The 17,572-nt window shown below is 37.8% G+C and overlaps 1 protein-coding gene across 16 annotated transcripts in view; it reads right to left on the reverse strand.

Annotated features, from left to right (window-relative positions):
- The window catches only part of LOC101175561 (pleckstrin homology domain-containing family A member 7), a 138,450-nt gene that overhangs the window by 54,338 nt on the left and 66,540 nt on the right, over nt 1–17,572 (reverse strand). For all 16 annotated transcript variants that reach the window (XM_078948399.1, XM_078948398.1, XM_078948397.1 and 13 more), the window contains one exon: nt 13,500–13,583. In XM_078948399.1, coding sequence (XP_078804525.1) covers nt 13,500–13,583 — 84 coding nt within the window. The remainder of the gene's footprint in view (nt 1–13,499; nt 13,584–17,572) is intronic.

Here is a 17,572-nt window from a genome sequence, read left to right on the forward strand (position 1 = left end):
TAAAAGCCCTTTATACCCTTCGCAGGCAGCAGCTTCAGAGACTTGCCACAGCAGTTCCGGTGGTGGAGCTATGATTTATTACAAAAGCCAAGGCTAACAATGGCTGTAACTGCACAGTTGGACCTCGCTGGAGCTGCACCCAGGGGGGGCCAAAAAGCTTTACCTCTACTCAGAAATTTCCCATCCTGGGCTTGGCTTGCATGTTAAAAATGGCCCTGTAAAACAACCTTTTTAAATCGAGGCTCACAGTAGGTAGATGCCCAAAACCTCAACATGATTATAAATAATGTATTTGCGTGGATTAAAATAAACCTAATCCTAGTGGGAAAACTCTTTAACCCCACAGGAACTTCCCCAGAAAACACTGGTCTAGCCATGCAACATTTTTTACTTTTTTGTTAGCTAAGGACTGTAAGACATCTGTTTACTTCTACAAGTCAGGCAGCTGAATGACCCAAAAACTGGATCTCCAAAATTTCTGCTGAGTTCTCCCTAAATAGAAGACAACAAAATACCTTTTCCTTTGAGATACCTTTTTCATCTGCCCTCTAGAGTATGTAAAGGTCAGTTACCACTATTACTCAACACAAATCCATGTTTTTGTCATTGATGAATGAAAGAAAAGTGCGAAATGAAGCAGATTATATTTATAGATGTAGTTCCTCAAATGACCACTAGACAAGTCGCAAAAGAGAGTCATTTTCCTTCGACTCAGATGTTTACAAGTCAGATTTTACAACAAAAATAAATAGATTTGAAAATCATTGTAATTTTATTAGCATAGTTTCTATTTATGTCAACTGTGGGTATGGGTGGGTGGAGGAGACTATTTTGATTTTGTTACTGTTCAAACGTGTTTTTATAACATATTTACTATTTGCGAATGCAAAAGCCTCTGGCCCATTTTTATAACTGATTTCTTACTAAATAGATGTAAATAACCTGTTGGTGGCTTACTAGACCTTTAAAAATAATATTTCATGCATTTACTTTTATCTATTTACATAAATATTATTGAATGTATCCTTTTTTTTAATGCTTCCTAAAGCAATAGCAGTCTATGCATATAATAACATCCTTCACAGTTAGCTCAAGCTTTTGCTGTTACATTAAATACTTTCACTAACACTTTAATAAATTCCTTAATAAACTAGTTAAATACATTAGTAGAAGCAAAAATTTGTGTATTCATGTAAATCTGTTGGATTTTAGAAAAGTGTTTCACTATTATCTTCATATGTCCAGTTGTTTTAAATTAAAAAATGTTTTTTTTCATTTTTGTATTCTGAGGTGTTCTTCACACAAAGAAACAATACATCTGAAAAAAATGTATGATCCTTAAATTAAATGTACACATACTATAGGCATAAATCCAGGTTCCAATGAAATCTTATAAAAACACATAATATGCATTCCTTAATAGACTAATTATTAGGCGTTAATAGCATTGATAATTTGTACATAGGCCTTCATATGACATTTACAAGACATTCATTAGGAATTATAGATAACTTAATGTGCTGCTTATAAAGGAATTTATACGATTGACAGAACCAGTCAAGGATTATTGTTACTGGTTTTTGGAACTTAGTACAGTACAACCCAGACAGCAAAGCATAGTTTACTTATGTCTCACTTTAGCTTCACAAAAATAAGAAGGCAGAAAATTCAGAACTTCTACTTTGGAAAAAAACAAACAAAAAAAGTCCATTTTTATGTTTAAATTCCCACATGCAACCAAAGGCAACTGAAAATGATACAACTGCAAATTTAAGATTTGTTTATGGCTATTAAGAATCTCCAGACAGCAATTCCCACAAATGTGACTGCCTGTTTGCAGGCTGCAATTCATCTGTGTGCATGACACCAACAGATGAGGCTTGCTGTGTTTGTTTTCTTTACTGTCAACAGACGGACAGTGGGCTGAGCATGTGTGTAAATCTGTCTGATTAAGTATGAAAGAAGAAAACAAATTGCTGTGTAATATACTCGTGTATCAAAGAATCCAGTATAATTAGCTTGCGCCATATTTCTCAGTGACAGGTTTTTCCTCGGTTTTATTGCGATCTTTATCGTCTGTTTTATAATAAAGACTATGGCCTGAATGGGATGTTTTCCAAGAGCATAAACTAGCTCCTGCAGGGAAACATAGACCAAATGATTGAGTTAAGAATATAAAAATATTAGATATAAAGAACAAACAATGTCTCTAAATGAGGATGGGAAGACCAACCCTTTTTGCAAAGATGAACAGATTTGCTGAAGTCAAAATACATGAGAGCCATGAGATAAGTGTTAATATTAAATGTAAAACCTTTTTTTAATAAATAACAGTATTCCAAATGTGGCCATATGTTATAAATAAAAACGGTCCATCTATCTATCTGTCCATCTCCCAACCGCTGAATCCCTTTTGGGATCACAAGCCAATCCCCGCTACTGTTGGGCGACAAAGGCAGGGTAAACCCCAGACCATTCTCCAGTCTGTTGCAGGGCCACACAACCGCACACATTCACACCTAGGGACTATTTAACTTGGAGACCAATTAACCTATGAAGCATGTTTTTGTACTGCTGGAGGAAATCAGAGGGCCAGGATAAAATCCCACGCATGGACAAGAAGAACAGGCAAACTCCACACAGAAAGGACCCAGCCGGGGTCTGAACCAGGGCCTTCTCTCTGTGAGGTGAGAAGTACATATACAATATTTCTGTGTGTCTTCAATGATATGTGTTGTTCAAAGGATGCCGGATATTGATTTTGATGGGGGAAGGTAATCAGCCGTAAAGCACATGTTTTATTAAAACTCAAGAGGTCACTGACTTGAAATTCCAAAAAAAAGTGCATTTTCACTTAAAAATAATATTAAAAAGAGGTCATTTAGAATACATGTCAAAGAAAGTTGATTTATATTAATTAAGAATTAATGAACAATTGATCCTCCCCTGAGATGAAAGCACAAGCTGAATATGGATATTAAATCCTAATTTGACTGCAAACTTGTTTTCCAAATATGAATATGAGCATGATTTTAAGTCCTGAAGTCTATATATACCTTCTACTCTTTACATTGACTGCCTGCTTTATGTCATGAATGATTTTCTTCCACTTTAATGATAAAGTGAGCCATTGTTCAACAAAAACACATCATATAAACTTTTAATGAATGCAGAGGAATCTCCACAAAGCTTCAAGAGATTTAGCTGTGATTGAAGTGCTTTGTGCGAAAGGACTGATTGCAGTGTCTCAAGAGGAAAAATAACATTGGTTTAATTTGCCTTTTTACTGTTCCATATCCGTTCTGACCTTTTAGCTCCAAGTACACCCAGAAGGAGTAAATCTAACAGAGCCGGCCCTATTTGAAACCATAAAAATGATACAGTACCATTGTTTTAGGGAATGCAGGAAAACTCTATATGCTATCACCAAAACAACAATAAACAGTTCTTAAGAGGGAATGCAAACATATATGATATAAAATAATAATACAATAAAATAATAATATTTCCTTTCTCCCAAAATTACTACCTAAGGCTTCTGGCTGCAAAGGTTAAGAAACAAATTAAAAGACGTGATCAGATTTTGACAAAGCTGAGGAATAACAGCAGGACCATGGAAAATTCCACAAAAATGAAGATTTTGTTCCGAAATTATAAAATCTTTAACACACCTTAAGCTCAAAGTCCAAACACACCTTGTTTTGTACTGTAAAAAGTGTCCTCCAGGGTAACATTGGTCTCTAAATCCTTGTGGCGCATAATCCGCTGTAACCCGAGCAATTTGAAATGTGCCCCATTAGTTGAAAGCATGCATTGTGGGAAGCAGAGCCAAATCAATGGGTTGTGCCCCTGGAATGTTTGCCAAATATTCTCTGTCAATGTCAAATAGCTTTTTCTAATATGCAGTTCTATTGTTAGTTTATTTCACCTGCAGCACAATCAAGCCCAGTTTAGGTGAAGGATGTTTCCAGAAAAGGAGCACGTTTCTCTCTTAAAGCAGCAAATGTCATGTCAGTAGCATCCTATCCCAAATTCAGCAATGTATTTTTCTCGTTTTGTTTGCTTTTAGATTTCCTAAAGATTATCCCCAATTGCTGCTGATTCCCAAAATATAGTATGTATATGTTGTATAAATGTTGTATGTGGAGAAACACTTCCAAACTTTTTTAAGGCTTTATTTCAAAGAGCATTATAAGAACAAAAGAAACCAACAAATATAGAATTTATTTTACTTTAGTGCAAAAACGTTTTGCAATATTGCTTTTCTGATTAAAGTAGAATATTTACCTAAAGCCAAAGTTTGTTCATGTTAACTCTTTAAAATCTTAACAAGAGCAGTGATTTGCTCTTTAATATAATATGTCCATTTTTCTAAAGCTAGACCTACATCACATAATAAAGGTGTAAGTCTTCTGCAGCTGAGTGGATTTTCTGATCAACACTGTGAACTTTTTCCAAGTATAAGGATAAAATTCTTTGGGAATTTTCCAACAATCATTTTTTCTCTTGCACCAAAGGTTGCGGTGCAGGAATGCTACCATATGGGGGAGGCCAACAACGTCAGAAAAACCGAGCCATTTCCCCCAAAATGACCAAATTCAAAGACAATTCTTTGAAGTCACTTCAAAAGCTGACAGCTTATAAATAAACCACAAGCCCCTCAAGACACAAGCCATCATTAAAATATTAGGAAAGCACTAATGATGTCTCCAACACAAACTTCTCAAGCACAACTTTACATTTCTAGGAATTCTTCAGGAGTTTGAATTTCCTAGTGGGTCTGTTAGGATTACAGACTGCCAAGTATCTATTCTTTTCTTGTTAGAAGAGCAGTTTGCATCAACACCTTAGATGTAGATGTAGATGCCGGTCCACCTTTGCAGCTATTACAGTTTTAACTCTTCTGGGAAGGCTGTCCACAAGGTTAAGGAGTGTTTCTAGGAATTTTGGACCATTTTTCCAGAAGCACATTGGTGAGGTCACACGTTGATGTTGGTGGAGAAGGCCTGGCTCTCAGTCTCTGCTCTATTTCATCCCAAATTTTTCTATCGGCACTGTGCTGGCCAGTCAAGTTCATCCACACCAGACTCTGTCATCCATGTCTTTATGGACCTTGCCTTGTAAACTGGCGCAGCCATGTTGGAAAAGGAATGGGCCTGCTCCAAACTGTTACCACAAGGTTCGGAGCATGGAATAGTCCAAAATGTTTTGGTATCCTGAAGCATTCAGAGTTCCTTTCACTGGACCTAAGGCGCCAAGCCCAAGTCCTGAAAAACAAGCCCATACCATCATTTTTCCTCCACCAAATTTCCCTCTTGGAACAATGCAGTCCCAAATGTACCGTTCTCCTGGAAACCTCCGAACCCAGACTTAGATCATCAGATTGGAAGATGGAAAAGCAAGATTCATCATTTCAGAGAAGGGGTCTCCGCTGCTCTAGAGTCCAGTGGCGGTGTGCTCTACACCACTGCATCCGACTCTTTGCATTGGCTTGGATGCAGTTGCTCCGTCATGGTAAACCTGTTCCATGAAGCTCTTTCTGCATTCTGTACTTTGGCTAATCTGACGGTCACATGAAGTTTGGAGCTCTGTAGCAATTGACTGTGCAGAAAGTCGGCGATCTCTTTGCATCCACGGACCTCTCTCCATCACTTTACATGGTCTACCACTTTGTGGCTGAGTTGCTGTTATTCCCAAACTCTTCCATTTTGTTCTGATAGAGCTGACAGTTGACTGTGGAATATTTAGGAGTGAGGAAATCTAACCACTGGATTTGTTGCACAGGTAGCATCCTATGACAGCTCCACACTGGAAATCCCTGAGCTCCAGAGAGTGGCCCAGTCTTTCCTAAATGTTTGTGAAAACAGTCTGCATGCAGCGCTTGATTTTATGCAACTGTGGCCAGACAACCTGATCCTGATAATTTTGGATGGGTGAGTGAGAGTGTATTCAGGTGGTCACAAGCATAAATTTGTAAAACTCAAACCTACTTAGCATGGTTTGAAGTGCATGTTTCAGTTCTGCATCGCTGCCATGGCAATAATCAATCAAAGCGTTGCCATGCAGCAACCTCAGCCAAACTCCATGTATGCACTCTTCAATTCTCTGGCATAGTCTTGCTTGAATTCTCAAACCAACATTAGTGGACAGGGAAACCGTTAAACATGGTAAAATATGCATCCAACAAGACAGAAAATTGCATAAGAGCTTTTGCAGAACACGAAGGGGAGGGACTGAAAGATCCAATAATGTGTCAGAATATTTGTCAAGTGACAACAAAAGATTCTGTCTTCAAACAGAATGGACAGCTACACCCCTATTATCTGTATCATGTTGTACATATATCTGTTTTTTAAAAAAACGTCCCAGATAAATTTGCTTTTTCATAAAAATGTTATTTGATTTTGCACAATTCCTAAAAAACACAAGTAAAAAGTACTTTGATCATTCTGACATTTACAGAAAAGACCAAACATAAAAACTAGTGACAAAAACTGACTGAGTTTGAAAATGTAACTTTTATTAGTGAGAAAATGTGGATGTAGGTCCTCTTATTTATTCTGTGTTTTCACTGAACTGGGTCAATGTAAACCCAATGGAAACAAGCAGTGAGAGGTCTGAAGCGACGACGCCTTTCAGGCAGCAAGATTCAGCTAGGCCCAATGCAGTAAAAGTTACACTCAGCGGAGTGAATTAGCCAGAAGTGAGAAATCTGAACTTTGGGGAACATTTGTGTCACACCAACCAATCATGAACCTATCTTTGGTATTGATATGTTGATGATGTGGATCAGTGGATGGAGTCCAAAACCAACATGGAGGAAAGGCTTATTGTCACCATTTGTGAACATCCCAAACTTTATAATGTCCATCCAGATTCTCATTTATCCCGGTAAATTCATCAAGGCAGTGAAATTGAAAGATGAAGAGTGACTAAGCAGTAATGGTAACTCAAAAGAATAAAGTAACACGGATTTTGTTTATTGAATACAAGATAAAGGGCTTAATGTCTGATAAACACTTACTTTTTGGTCCTTCTAGCTGAATGTTTGAGGAGTTTTGCAATCCTATAAAGTTTTTCTCATTCATTTTCAACAAGCATTAAAATCATAACCTTTTGAAAATAATAAAAACGAGATAAGTTATTAATAAAGTTATAAAGTTAAGTCATAAATCTCCTTAAGGATTTAAATGTTTCTACACCTGAATCATTAAAGTATCTTTAAAAAACTTCAATATTTTCTTCTCAGAGAACAGTAGTGTAAAAACGGCTCAACCATCACGTGATAAAAACACAGACAGAAAGATTAGACAGAATTTCAGATCAAAAGATGAAAAAATGTATATTGGTTAAAGTTTGTGCTGCTCATGTTGATAAAACATAATCCCCTTTCCTGCTTTAGATGGACACTATGTGTCCACGATTTCTTTGCCTTAAAGCTGCTCCCTTTTGCAGTGGCCAGAGCAACTCATCCAAATGTCCTCTCTGTATTTAAGATTGTACCATCAAAGTGTTTCTCTTGTTAAATACCAAAAAAAACATTTATTTTATTTTTAACAGTGCGCTGTGTTCTGCGTCCTTGTCGTTCAAACTCCTCCATGCCGTGTCTCCTTTGTAGAGCGTCTTCAGCTTTCAAAATCAAAACAAATCTTTGATCGTGATCAAAATCTTTTTTTTTTTTTTTATGCCGGATTAATTTTAAACTTTGAGAGTTTAAACACGAGAGAAAAGTATAAAAATGTTCATGTCTGTCTAGACCAAATTTGGAAATTTCCCCTATAGCTGGTTATTTATTTATATATATGTATATATTGTAAATTCACATTTGACAGCTAACCCGACAGGGAGGAGGAAAGTCAAGTGAGTTCTTAAGCTCATGGGGCTGGTATGTTGACACTCTTCAACAGAATTCATACACACTCGGTACAAATTCACAAGCTATCATATTCTAGCTTTGGGAAGACCTCACTCTACAGATGTGGTGTGAAGACTGCACTTAGATATCAAGAAAAACAATCAGTTTTCATTCGGCTAAGCTTGATTATCCAGAACACAGTGTGTTTTTTATTGAGCTTAATGGTTGTACAACTAAAGGTTATTGGTTTTTAAACACAAGGAATATCCAAACAGTCTGCAAAATATCCTAAAAGCTAAACCGTCTGGAACACAGACTCAGTATTTTAACCACTATGTCTGGCAAAACACATCATAGTTACTTTGCATAAAGAAGCTGTCGAGCATTTCTTTTAGGCGGTCTTCATAAAGGTTTTCATCTGTATTAATGTACAACTGTAATTCCCTTTGACTTTACTACATTTCACTAAAGCCTGTTATTTACTGCATAGATTAAAAAAAAGGGCTTTAATGGACATTAGTAAATTATGTTTCACAGCAATCTACATCCTGACATTCACAAATACAATGTCACACAGAGCCATGAAAGGATGTTCCATATTTTTCTAAGAGGACAGAGTATACACGAGCTCTTCCATTAGAAATGGGAACAACATCTATTTTTATGACCACTCACGCACACACACACACACACACACGTGTGGGTTATGAGTGTGTGTTGTACTGACGCGCATTTTAAGTGCTTTAGTCAGGCGTGTTTCACACCTACGCGGCTGCTACTATGACAGATCCATCAGAACATAGCAAATGAGAAATGTAAGCTAGTCCATCATCATCTGGAGTTAAAAAAAAATGAGAGAAAGGAAGAGATAGTGAGTAGGAGTATTGAAGTGGGGAATAGGGGGCAATAAAGAGAAAAAGGAAAAAATAGAGATCTGAAGTGAAGTAAAGCGCAGTATGTAACTGTAGTTAAAAGAAGGGGGCTCAGAACACCTAAAAATGCAAGCTCAGGGGGCTGCAGTTTGCTTGACACAAACTATGACGGTCAGATATTGGTGCAAATGGCAGGGCCCAATCAGAAGAGCCAGAACTTTAGGGGAGTCGCACAATTCCATCTAACAAAACCTGTTAGATAAAAATTGTTTATTTAGGCTTAAAGTTTCTGTTATTTATTTGGAGCTTGCGTCTCCTGTTTCTATCCGGCTTGGATCACGTGGATGAGCTGCTCTTGCAGACAGTAAAACAGAGCAGTTACCTGATAACATCAGCTTAAAGAGCAGCACATACTGAATAAGAGTGTTGACAGATTGTGGATCGCTACAAACTGAGGACGCCGCTGTCCTACATCATTTTAAGAGCCGTGAGGGGAGCTGAGTGCTAAAAGAAAAAAAAAGAAAAATTTACTGCAGCTGGCAAAAGCTTCATTCAGTATTTAGACATTCCAAAGTCAAGGTTTGGTTTTTAACTACTAAATATGAAGAAGACAGCAGGCAGCTGGAAGCTTTTCTTACATCACGTCTTACAAACACAGCCTAATAAAAATAAGTTGGAGCTCCATGTCTCATCTTTAAGAACAAGCACAAAAAACAACAAATGACTGATCGGTTGTGAAATTAGTAAATCAATCAGATGCAGTGTATTTTGTATTCTAATTGACTTAAAAGATGCCTTCATCTCCAACTTTAAGAGATGTGCCTTAATAGGAAGAGATAAGGAGTCCACTATGGAAAATGAAAGGACGATGTGGAGGCGTCCGTCCTATGCGCAGCGTCAGACGGTTGCTTCCAAAAAAACTGTTGGTTTCCTAAAGACGGTGTGTTTGAGTTTGTTGCTTGAAAGTAAAAACTTGACTTAGGAACAATAAAGGTTGCTTCAGAAATAATGGTTGCCTCCAAAATAAATTCATTTTAAATCAATTAGCACTTTATTCGTGTTATTTTTTAAGTTTAAATCTGTGGCATTGTCATGGTAACGGCTACAGAACCCCAGCTCACTCGGAAAGTGGCATTTGTGCTAAATGCCATGTTAAAGACCAACCTTGATGAAAAGGGGGTTTTTAACATGTTCTTGTGGCATTTTTCTATGGAAGCATTTGTGTAGCAAAATTAAAAAATAAAAGTCAAGTTCAAAATGAAGCTGCATCAAATGACTCAAAATTAAAATAAAAAGGTAATCCGCAAAAAAGCTTTTTCATTTATAATAATAATAATACGATATAATAATACAAAAGGTATTTGACATTTCATTTTCAAAAATTTCTCTGTTAAATGTGTAGCAAAATTCATTTAGAAATGTCTAATTTGACAATTAAAATGGATTAACAGAAATGTAACTCCATCAAATGACTCAAAATTAAAATTAAAAATCAATACTTCAAAATTCGTTTTCATTTTATACTTAAAAACCACTTATTCTGTATGGCCAGGCTTGTAGCTTTGTGTTAGCGGCAGAGGAGAGGGCTTTGTGATGGTTGTGCACTCCTGATGATCGTACACAGCTTCTCAGGACTACGTAGCTGCATTTCCGCCTAATGCGGTCCAGAGCTTGGGACCACAGCCACTTTCGGAAGCCCCGTGGTCTGCAGCAGGATGCACCCAATAGGCCTCGAATGGAGCCTGGGCCCACGGTTCGAAGCCTCTCCCCCAGACTAGCATTGTCTTCGGACGGAGCTAAACCCGGTCCGCTAGCCATGAGACAGAGCTAGTCCGGGGAAGCTTCGAAGGAGGAAATGCTGCTACGCAGACCTGAGAAACTCTAAATCATCACATGAATTTGTGTTTCCAGTGGTGTCCAGAACAAAATAAAGGCTGATGTAATTTCCACACATTTACATCCAAGATGCTGATTGCGGCACTGCTCGCACGGACATTTAAGTCCCTCCACGGCTAATGTTCAAGCTATACAATAAGCAAACAAGAAAGCCAACAAAAATTGTTAAATGAAAGTCAACATTGCTGTTGATTGTAAAATATGATCGACATTCTGGTGTGTCCATCATAGAGCCAATGGAAGGCCAGAGATCTTTCCTCCCGTCCTGCAGTTGTTATAAAACTATGTAATAATGTATGTCCACCTATGTTCCAACTTTCTGTTGTTCTGGGTTACCAACTGCTGTTTAGGCCAGTGCATTAATATGAAAGCATTCAGGCTATGTGACCGGAACTTATTTTTTAGTCGTCCATTGTACATTTTAATGGACACCCTGCAGCCAGTCAGAATTGAGTATTCACCAAGACCATGGTATATAATAATAAATAAACCAAAGGCTTAAAAATAGTAATGGGAAGATAATTTTGTGACTGAATAAAAAGACAATTGACCTTTTTAGTAATATAATTTAAAAAGGTTATCACTATGTGTAATGCTGCAGCACACACCATTACAGAAGGATTTATAAGTATTTTAATATAAAAAGCTGAAAAGTATTATTCCATCCATCCATCCATTTTCTTCCTATGGCCAGGTTCCAGGGGCAACAAAGATGCCCAGACTGTCCTCGCCACCGACACTTCCATCAGCTCCTCTGGGGGTCTTTGCTCCCTGCCAGCTGAGAAATGGATTATAAAAACTGTCCTTTTCAAATTTTCATGTCAAAGTTACAGAAAAAAGTGGTATTTTGACTTCCAAGCGCAGTTCACTCTTGTCTTTTACTCTTTTCCTATCCTATCCAAGTCTAACATACAACTATTTCTCGTGTTTTACTTAAAAAGAAAATCGGCTTTTGATCACTTACAAAAAGCTTTAAATCCTACAGCAGAAAATGAAAAGTGGGGAGTAAAGAGAAGCTAAATGACAGCTTAACTTATTAAGGAGGTAAATGTGGAGAAAAGAGGAAATGGAAAGCAATGAGACGCTGACAGAGGAGGGGAAATGAAAAGAGCAAATAGATTGCTAGAAACTGTCTGCACACTCACACTTCGTTACATTTTAATGCACTCCATCATCAGATTATAAGCCGCAAAAGTTCCATTAATGGTATGATAGGTTATATAATATAATTAATAATAATCTATTAATTGTCTTTTACTGAATCAGTGAATAAGTTTAGATCAGACGTATTTAAGAACAAAATTGCTGTGACACCTGAAGGAACAAAGCCGTGTTTGAGAGGATGCATGTGTAGAACTGGACAGTAGAAGTTCAGCTCTGGTCTGGAATATCAATATCAATCAAAAAGGGTTTATATAAATCAAGTAAGATCAGCAAGACTTGAAAAAACATTTAACTTTAAGCATAATTAAAATAAAAATCCGGTCCTATTTGCTAAAAGTGTGTATACCACCTCAGCATACAGAGTCACGACAACGCAGTCCGACTACTCCGGTAAAGCTAACTTCAACGGGTTCCCAAAGGGGGAAAACATCAATAAGGGTGCTCTCAGGATTATCAGAGCAAATCAGAATGCAGCACATCCTCTCAAGACCTTAGAAGTATTTTTGAAGATTTCAGCAATTAGATTTTTTCTACTCAGATGTAACCACTAAGACAAGTACAGACAAACCTTTGACATCAGTTTATTACAATGTTTGCTCTGAATCTTAAAAAAAAAAAAAAACAACGAATGGCAATTTGAAGTTGTCTGATTGCTGTTTGGGTCTGCCGGTTTTATTTTCTACAATATGCAATATGATATGCAAGACAGTTTTTTGGGATCGTGCAATCGTAAAAATCCCTACCAGCTTGGACTGTGAGTAGAAATCAGCAGGTAAGAATGTCACAAGTTGCTGTCGCTATTTAAGTGGCTGGTCTAGCAACTCCGGCAACGCGAAATTGTATATATATATATATAGGCCAAACATTCGAAATGAAGAGAATAAACCAATCATTTTTATTGCTTTAAGAAATGGCGTAAAAAGCGCTTTACAACCTTCTTAGAAGGCCCAAAGCCCTTTATATTTAAAGTCCCATTCGCACCCACACACACACACATTCACACACTGATGCCGAACACTGGCATCAACCTATGACCGCAGGAGCAATGTGGGGGTTCAGTGTCTTGCCCAAGGACATTTTGACACATGGCAAAGGACAGGAACCAAACCTGCAATCTTCTGATCAGAGGATGACTGCTTTACCTGCAGTTGTATTTCCAAATACAGATGGATTCATTTCATACAAATCTAAAAAGTACTCCAGTATTTCAATGTTCTACTTTCTTTTCAAACAGATATGGCTAAAGCAGCCCCCTCTGGTTTGACAACAGCCAATGGACAAAACTGAGCCAATTGTATAGTTTAAGTCTTGCAAAGAAATGTAATAAAACCATTTGAAAAAAAGGGACTTTTGCAACACCAACACAGTGAGCACGCTCCAGCAGTACACTGTGTGCTCAGTAAATTCAAGAACACTTCCATATTTCATTATTTTCATTAAACCATGACGTGCAAAAAGAACTTTTCTGAAAGAAAATTTAAAGTAAACTTGATAAGCGACTGCATAGGGACCTTAAAAATGTCCTTCTTGAGTAAAATTTGCCAAATATTGTAAATAATTACAATCAATATATCATCCACTGGCAGATAAAACATATTTTCTTCTTTAAATTTTTTTTAACAAAAGATAACTAGGGCAAATTAACTGTGTATAAGAAAATGTGTGTGGTTTAAAATGATAAAAACCATTTGATGGAAGAAACCGTCACTCACTGTTCATGGAGGAGGAAGTCCATGTTTTCCGGGGAGATCTGCCCGGTAACCGGATGGCAAAATGATGTGCTCCTCTGGTTATGGCTGAAGTGACAGAGAGAGAAGAGACATGGGGAAACAAAATTAGCAACCTCGCATGAACTATAAACACTGAAACTTTCACACACACACACACCCCCCGGCACTCTGTTCACACCCCCCATCCAGAGGCCGATCGTTCCTGAGAGGGGAAGCAGACTTACAATCTGTGTCTAACCTCTCCACCCTGATGGGACTTGGTCCATGACTTTCCCAGCCCTGTGTAGAATTTAATGGGTCACTGCAGGAGCCCTCCCCACCCACTCGCCCCACCCAAAGCAAGCCGCAAAACGTGCAGCACCCAAAATGTTGAGGTCAGCACGAACGCTGCACAGCGCTGGCCCGGGCCTCCGCCAGTTAAGCCTCAATCAGAGTGTAAAAGCATTTGACTTAGTAAACAATGGCAGGTGACCTCATGAGTTTGTTTTCTGCATCTATATTTACTTGAGCCGTTATGTTTTCCACATATTTAGGTGTTTTTAGATCTTATATCATATAAAACTGCTGATCTGCTAATACTCCCTTATTTTGAATGAAAATAAAAAGTCCAACTATTGCCAACAGGTTAAAGGATATCAGATGGGCTCTGTGTGTTTGCAATCCAGTCCATTTAACTCCCTATAACTACTGAGGGCAAAACAACAGACTGTGATGAAAGCTTTGTCCTTTCCGCAGTTTAGAGGAGATGCTTAGCAGTCAGCAGCAGAAGCTTAACCCTGATGAGCAGCAGAGCAACAGCATGTGGGAAACAATCACACTCTTTGCAATACGATCAATAGGCATCAACGCTGTTTTCACCTCAGCAGCTGCTCACAGTACTAAAGCTGCACAGAGTGTGGCTAGTCATTTCAAAATATTTGATAAAGAAAACTATCTCCCAGGACAGGCTATAACATTACAGGGGAGTTAATCTTACAAACATATTTATATGCTTTCATTTGATGATCGGTTTGAAACAGCTGATCTAAAGCCAAATGCACTGCTGTGCATGTGTGTCCATTTATACATCTGCAGTGGTTCACACTTGTGCTGTTTTTAAAGTGATCTGTACCGCATGTTACCGATTTTCATCCACTGGATTCCCTAACATGGAGCAGAAAAGGCCCTCATGAAGTCAGACTTAGAGAGATATCCCTACTTTTAAGAAAAAAGACAAAGAAACTTCTCGTTCTTGTTGGTGATCCACATCACTTATGCCGCTCCACCTCCACTATTCTTCTAGAGACTTTTCTGGATTTTCCCATCTAACCGATCATACCCCTTCTTATAAATCTGATGTCATCTGAGTTTTAAAGTCCCACTATGATCATCTTTTGATCTTTTTTCAAAGCAATCCCATTGGTTTTTTGTTATGATTACGCCATTTGTAGCCAAAAATGTTAACATTTGTTATTTTGTAGGAAATAGTTTTTACAATTCAGTAGAAATTTGCCTCTGAGTTTTTGGCAGGACCGTTGACACAGAGCAACCACACCCCCTTCCCCGTCCTTGTTGCAGAGAGCCACAAACAGGAAGCTTGTGTTCCCCGCAGCGTATTTTCTACGTCACAAATATAAGCTCTTTTTTCCAACATTATTTTTTCGACTTATCCTGATTCACAACAATTTAAATAAAGAAATACCGGTACTTGGAAATGCTATTTTTGGCCTAATTTTCTTAATATATATTCTCCATCATCAATAAAATCCCCCAAGAACATGTTAAAAACCCCAAAGACACAATTTGTATCTGAGTGGGCCAGTTAAATGGGCCAGATAATGCAGATTTAAACATTAACCCATAGGCACCCAGAGCCATTTTTCCTTAAAAACAAAATGATGTGAAATATATACTACAGACGATGTGGACCACAGAACACTTTTAGGATATTTTTCTGTTACACTGAGTCACTGTGGATTCTTATGTGTTAAGTATCAAAATATACATGAACTGGAACTATGATTTACTTTTTTTTTCTTTTTAATGATTTATTTGACATTTTATGTTTCATTGTATTAAAATGAGGTCTTTTGTGTCACAGGTTAGCTGTCAAGAATGCAACTAAATGATTAAAAAAAAACAACAACAAAGTGATTTATTATAAGGCAGTTAAACTCACATTTAAACTTGCAAGTTTGAGTTTAAAAAGGATTCAGTGTCAAACTGGAGGTGGTGTCTATAGTAAGGCCAAAGCAAAAACATCCCAGTTTTTATTTATTGATACAATCAAGGATTCAGAATGAATCAGAAACAGGAAGTTTCAGTTTTGACAGAGAACTATAGGCAGATCATGGCTGCTGGTCTGTGAGTAATGACTCATAGCTAAGCCCCTCTGAATCCAACAGCCACTACCAAACTGCAGCCGCGGTGTCTGCACTGTTGTATTGATCAGTTTGATAATGTCCTGTTTGTATGAATGTGTCCAGACAAAGCCAAATGAACCATCTGCCTAACGGAAACTATTAATAAAAAAAATTCCCAGCACCAATAAAGCAGAACTACTGACAGCAGTTACGGGAAATTATCTAAAAATAATAAGCATAACCTTCATTTTTACCACAAAATTAACAGGTTACATGATGCTGCATCAACCGAGAGAGGAAGGCGGCCTGTCCAATAAATCATCACACAGAAAGCCTAAACAGTGATTTTAACGTGAGGACAAATGTAAAACAGTCTTTCATTTGCACAATAGTGTAAGATCTCAGAGATGCATTCAGAATTCATGACCATCAATTACAATTAGCATGTTAAACCCATCTACTCTGATTGCCAGCTCATAAAAAGCTCACAGAGGAATTTATCAATGCTGAAGCCAAAGTCACCTCAGGTCCTTTATGTCAGCTGTAAATCTTGGACATTCATACAAAGACTTATTTGTTTGTGAGCTCATATGTAGATCACCTCTCCAGGGACACAGAAAAGTCCATGTTATATTCCTCACAGACTGTAAGTGTAAGCACCTGGAGAGTTTATCAGTGATTCCCAATCCAGCAATGAGGTCCAAAATAGTGCTAGTCATTACAGATGTAACGCTCCCATTTCACAGGAAAACAAGGGAAACTGCCTGGAGTGTGAGGAGGACAGCGGAAAACAGTGCTGCATGCTTTGTGTAGAACCAACTGGATCACTTCAAAAGATCATCTGCCCCTGAATATCTCTGCTGTTTACAGGCTTTATGGTTTAACACCTTAGTGAAGCTAAAGCAAGGCTTTATGAAATAAAAATATCAGTGTCAAAACTAGCATCTATTACAATTCACAGGTTTCGCTACACTTGATGAATGAACTGAAAAGACTGCAGCCCTAGGGCTACCCATGCATAACTAACCAATCCAAACCCCTGATTGGTCAAACTTCTACCTTTTTTAACTTTTAATGCCCATTCAATGGCTGTGTGCTTTGTACGCAGAACCCAAAAACAAATGTACAAACTTGCATATCTACGCGTGAATACGAAAGTTTTAAAAAGTGCATTTACACACGTTTACATAGACTTTTCATTGGAAGTGGCTGCTTGAACCATTGACTGTATAATATAACTGGACCAATCACGTGTGACATCACCCATAAAAAAAGCCTTGCTTCCAGTTCCAATCAAATGAAGTCAATTCAGTCACCATTTTTCCACGATATGTCCATCACCATGTTGGAACCAGATGTCCTCAGTAAGCGGTGGTTGTTCCGTCTACATTTCTATGGCAATCACTCTCTCCAGTCAACAGTGAGCACGTTAGAAGCCATACTCCGTCCACTGAAAGAGCGCTAGGGAGAATCTGTCAATCAAACACTTTGAATGTTCGAAGCGAGGCTACCTCCTATTATTGAGGCATCTGATCAGTTTATAACTTGAATAACTTGCACTAAAACAAAAAGATAATGAAAAAAATAGGATTAGCAAGAACATGTTGATAAAAGGTCATAGAGCAAGAATGGTGATTCTGACAAGGACCGAGTAATAGCTATTTTTATTTACCTATAGAGGTCTATGGGATTTCGGCCTTTTGGGACCAGTGG

This window comes from Oryzias latipes, chromosome 6 (assembly GCF_053564925.1).
Source record: "Oryzias latipes strain Hd-rR chromosome 6, Olatipes_Hd-rR_3.1".
Lineage (NCBI taxonomy): Eukaryota > Metazoa > Chordata > Actinopteri > Beloniformes > Adrianichthyidae > Oryzias > Oryzias latipes.